The sequence below is a fragment of the Penaeus vannamei genome, chromosome 19 (genome assembly GCF_042767895.1).
Source record: "Penaeus vannamei isolate JL-2024 chromosome 19, ASM4276789v1, whole genome shotgun sequence".
Classification (NCBI taxonomy): Eukaryota; Metazoa; Arthropoda; class Malacostraca; order Decapoda; family Penaeidae; genus Penaeus; species Penaeus vannamei.
Window position 1 is genome coordinate 24,813,501 of NC_091567.1, and position 5,000 is coordinate 24,818,500.

Below are 5,000 nucleotides of genomic sequence, written 5' to 3' on the forward strand. Positions count from 1 at the left end.
GGCCAAGACGCTCCTACGTCTTCGCGCAGTTCTTGACCCGTAGTCACGTAGTCGGTCTGTCCACCCATGGTATTTTTATTCATTTTATGTTTCTGTGGTTTCTTTTATAGAATGTTTTTGTTTTGTTTTAGTTCTGTTTTATCTTTGATTTATTTTACCTCTTTTGGTTTTTACTTGATTTGGCTTAGTGGTTTTCTGTAGTTTTATGTATCGGTGTTTTACGGCTGTTTGTTTCGGCGTTAAATGGTCTTGTTTTTGTGTGTTTTTCTGGTGTTTTATCTTCGGTATTTTGAGCCGAGCTTTGGCTTTCTGGCGGGTAGACTGAATGACCTGTGTGTGATTTCATGATTGTTAAGGAATTCGCTGGTTGTCTTTTGCGCGGGAGTGAATGTTTAAGTATTTGTGAAGTACTCTTACATGGTCACGCGAGTTTACGTGTTTTCATTCTTTTTTTAATGTATGGGTTTTGCATTGACTACAGAGGTCTCAACAGCATTACAGAGCAAGATGCTTATCCTATGCCACGCATTGATGAGCTCATTGATCAGCTCCATGGAACCATGTGGTTTACTGCTCTTGATGCGCACAGTGCCTACTGGACAGTGGATGTCAGTCCAGATGATAGGCCGAAGACTTCATTCTCAGATGGGCATAGACTTTTTCAGTTCAGAAAGTTGCCATTTGGGTTGGCAACTGCCCCTTCAACATTTCAACGGGCTGTTAACTGTGTGCTTTCATCTGTTTTAGGCAGGCACACCATTGCCTATTTAGATGATGTGGTGGTGCACAGCAGCAATTTTGATGACCATCTGAGACACTTAGATGAGACTCTGTTGCTCCTTTTAAAAGCAGGATTCAGGCTCAACAGGAAGAAATGTGTTTTTGCAACAGACACGTTTAAATTCCTGGGCTTTAAGATCTCGCCTAAGGGTGTGGATCCTGACCCAGATAAGGTGGCTGCCATTCAAAAGATGCCTCAGCCTAGGAACCAAAAGGAAGTGCGCCGCTTTCTCGGTTGCACAGGCTTCTTCAGGAGGCATATTAAACAACATTCAAATATTGCAGCACCACCTACGAGCTTGACACGTAAGGACACCAAGTTTGTCTGGGGTCAGCAGGAGGAAATTGCTTTCCAGAGCTTGAAGACAGCACTTATCTCAGCCCCAGTTCTTAGTAAGCCCGATTTTGACAGGTCCTTTGAGATCCACACCGATGCGTCGGGTGTTGCAATCGGCGCTTGCTTAATGCAAAGTGATGATGAGGGTTGCTTGCAGCCTGTTGCATACTTCAGCCGCAAACTTAGGGATGCCGAGACTCGTTTTCCTGCAATTGATTGTGAAGCACTTGCAGTAGTGGAAGGGGTACGAGCCTTCGATTGCTATGTGTATGGGCGCCGCTTCTACATTTACACAGACCATAGGCCTTTGACTTATGTGTTTAGTAGAAAAACCAAGAGTTTACGTATGACTCGGTGGTCACACGAACTTAGTTTTTATAACTATGCATTAAGATACAAACAAGGGACTCAGCATCGTGTCCCAGACCAGTTGAGTCGTGAAGTGGCTGCTACAGAGTTACACAATCGTGATCCAGACGATCTGCATCGTTACCAACTTGAGGATCCCTTGTGGAAAGAGGTGACTGAATATTTAGAGGAACGGAATTTGCCACGTCGTCGCCTTCCTCTAACTCTTGAAGAGTTTGAGTTTCGAGATGGAGTTTTATACCATGTTCGTCACCTCCCAGATCGAGTACTGCATCAGTTAGTAGTGCCAAAGACACTTAGGGGTTCTGCCATGCATTTGGCTCATTCAAGTGCAACAGCAGGTCACCCTGGGGTTTACAGGACATATTGTAAGCTCAGGGATTACTTTTACTTTCCTAACATGTTGGCTGCCGTCAAAGAATATGTTGGTATATGTCGATCTTGCCAGAAACGTAAGGATATGGCTTATCGTGCTCCTCTTGCTGCTGCACCACAGGCCAGTTACCCGCTGGAAAGGGTATCTGCAGACCTAATGGAACTGGAAGTGACCTCCCAAGGCAATAGATATGTATTGGCTTTCATAGACCAACTGATATGTTCAGTTGATACCTCTGCCATCCAAGGATGCAGAGACTGTGGCTGATGCTTTTATTAATCAGTTCGTGACTGTGTTTGGGCCACCTCGTTTATTGCAAACAGACAGTGGCCGAGAATTTAAAAACAATTTATTTAAGAGGGTGTGTGAGTTAGCCAGTGTACAAACTATTTTCACTACTGCTTTCCATCCCCAAGCTAACGGGATGATTGAACGCACCAATCGGGTGGTGAAAAACGCCTTGGCAACTCTTCTGGAGGCTTCTCCCTTAGAATGGGATGAACTTTTGCCATACGTTCGTTTGGCCATGAACAGTGCGGTACACCGCTCAGTAGGTGATCAGCCTCTCTACTTGTTGACTGGACATATTGGCACCTATCCTGTTGGCAATAGCAATTATGAGGAGACACAGTCTTTTGCTGCTAGGTTGAGGAGAGCTAGAGAGATTGCCGTGGAGACGTCAGTGCAGGTCAGAGAAGGCTGGGCCCGGGATTATAATCGGCGAACCCGCAAGTCCACCTTTGTTGCTGAGGTTGGTGATTTAGTCCTCTTTAAAGACCTTCCTCGTATGGCTGGAGCAGGACGGCGTGGAGCTCTTGGTCCCCGGTGGTTTGGCCCGGCTTGTATTTGCAAGAAGACCGGTCCTGTAACACGGTTGGTTAGGGTTCTCTCTCCTTACAAGGAGAAGATTTACCACCTCAATCAGCTGAGGCCTTACAGGACGAATGATGAACTCCACCTGCCAGATGAGGATGAGCTACATGAGGATGGGGACGTGGACGATCCTCCTCCTTTAGACGGGCTCCCGAAGGATGATCCTGCAGTTGCTCTTGGCTTCCTTTTGCCGACCTCCTGACCATGGTTAGCCTAGATTGGTCTCCCTCTGTTTTTGCTTGAAGGCTTGTGCCAGTGAGAGGTTTTGTGTTGTGTTACGTGTTCAGTGCCATAATAGAAAATGCTCTGAAAACGAATAAGTGCGTGAAAATTAATGTATCAGCAGTGTTGAATGACATAAGAAATTGTGCATTAACATAGTATGTGTCGTGTATTATTCTGAATTGTATTCTTCCAGCCCAAGTCGAGATGATGAGTTCTGTATTTCATGGCAGTGTATTCATGGAAATGTATTTACACCTCTCGAACATGTGGTTGGTCTTCTTCTTTGAGGTCTTTTTTATGTTTAATCTTAATTTTATATATTTGCTTCTTAAATTTGTGCTTGATTTTTATGTAATTTAGTTCTGTATAATTCTGAAGTTTGTAGCTTTTAAGTTTACTTTTAAGTTTTTATGTATAAGTTGTATTTTTAAGGTCCATTAATTGTAAGCTTAATTTTAAGTTTGTTCGTAAGTTCATTTTGTATTTCTTATGTAAAAGTTTTGTATTTAATTTTAAGTTCGATTTTGTTTCATTTTATCTTGTGTTTTATTTTATGTGTTAGGCCCATTGATTTTATTTCATTTTTTCGGTTTATTCTGTCTCCTATTCTTTCAGCCTGGGTGTGATTGCTCGCTGGGTTGTCGTCCTTTGCCTTCTTCGCTTTCATCCTTCATTGCCCTTCTTCCTGTCTGGTCGTGCATCCGTATATATAGATTTATCAGTGGCATTCCTTTCAGAGCTTTACTTTTATACAGGATGAACACAGTAAATGCCATACACTAATCCCAGTCTCTTGCAGGTGTGATGTTCCTTGTGCTTTACGGTCCTTTTGAGTCCATCCGCAGTGTAGATCCGTTCCTCCGGAAGGTCGTGGACGGTCGTGGTGACCGTGAGCTGCTTGATTCTTCCGACCCGTGGATCCGGTGGTATGGCCTTCGACCGACTCCTCTCGTCACCTCTCTGCTTGCCCCTCTGATGCTGCATGACCCTGTCTGCTCAGTCGAGAGTGGCTGGACCGGGCCGCACGCTAGGGTCCTCAGAAGCAGGCAGTGGCCATTCTGTGTGCGTCGAGGCCGAGAGGGAGTCGTCCGAAGTCAGGCGGGGAGGGAGTTGTAGTGAATTTCCCCTGGCTGTAGGCGGGTCTTCCCGTAGGCTTTCGGGCCGCCTGTTCCCCTGACGTTACGGATCGCTCTAGATAATCTACGGACTCCCCCGCCCTGCAAGATGACGTGGCTTTGCTGTTTCCTGTGTGTCTGCGCCTTTTTAAAAATAAGAATAAGCCTGTGTTTATATATTCCTTTGACTTACCTTTCCTGCTGGTCCGTGATCTACCTCTACATTACACTACTCCTACTATACACAACACTACTTATACACTACTTACCTTATATTCTATACTTACCTTGTTTTATTCTTACTTTTTCGTCTTCGACTAATTCACCTTAGCTTTGTTTTTCTTTCGTTTTTCCCTTCGTGTTTCTCCGCTTTCTCTCACTGATCCTTTCTTTCACTTTTTCGTACTTTCCTATCTTTTGTCCATTTTATGTGCCCATTTTTGTAAAATTTTATCGTTCTTTTTATTTTATGTATTTCTTAATGTATTTTAAACACGCCATACACTATTTAACAAACAAAGTCAACTGCATTATGGGTAAAATCCCAGTAAGCACGGGAGCCACCAGTATATAAGGTCAAGCCAGATCGGTCTAGAGAGAGGCTTTTGTTCGTGTGTGGTGACAGACCGTTGGATTTTTAGCTGGCTGACTGGTGCTTCTCGGGCTATGGCCTCTGTGTTTTTCAAGTAAGTGTATGGTGTGTTGTCCTGTGTATTTGTTCTTTTTGAAAGTTTTGTGCGAGATAAATGTATAATATGGATGCTCCTTTTTATGTTGCCTTTTTGTCAGCCAGTGGTCTTATTGTTTTTATCGTGACAACGGAATCACTCTATAGCTCACCTGAGAGTCATTGTTTCTTAACGCCAGACCCACATGGAGATTACCTGTGGTTGGAATACACGCTACCAAACCAACATCTTTAACT

The 5,000-nt window shown here is 44.0% G+C and overlaps 1 protein-coding gene across 1 annotated transcript; it reads left to right on the plus strand.

The window, feature by feature from the left end:
• Window positions 1-2,286: 2,286 nt before the first annotated feature.
• Window positions 2,287-2,937, plus strand: LOC138864962 (uncharacterized). Its single transcript, XM_070133617.1, has one exon. The coding sequence runs from the start codon at window positions 2,287-2,289 to the stop codon at window positions 2,935-2,937; it is 651 nt and encodes a 216-aa protein (XP_069989718.1).
• The last annotated feature ends 2,063 nt before the right edge of the window (window positions 2,938-5,000 follow it).

Excerpts from the sequence above, each read along its gene's own strand:
- LOC138864962 (XM_070133617.1), top strand. The coding sequence starts at position 2,287 with ATGATTGAACGCACCAATCGGGTGGTGAAAAACGCCTTGGCAACTCTT.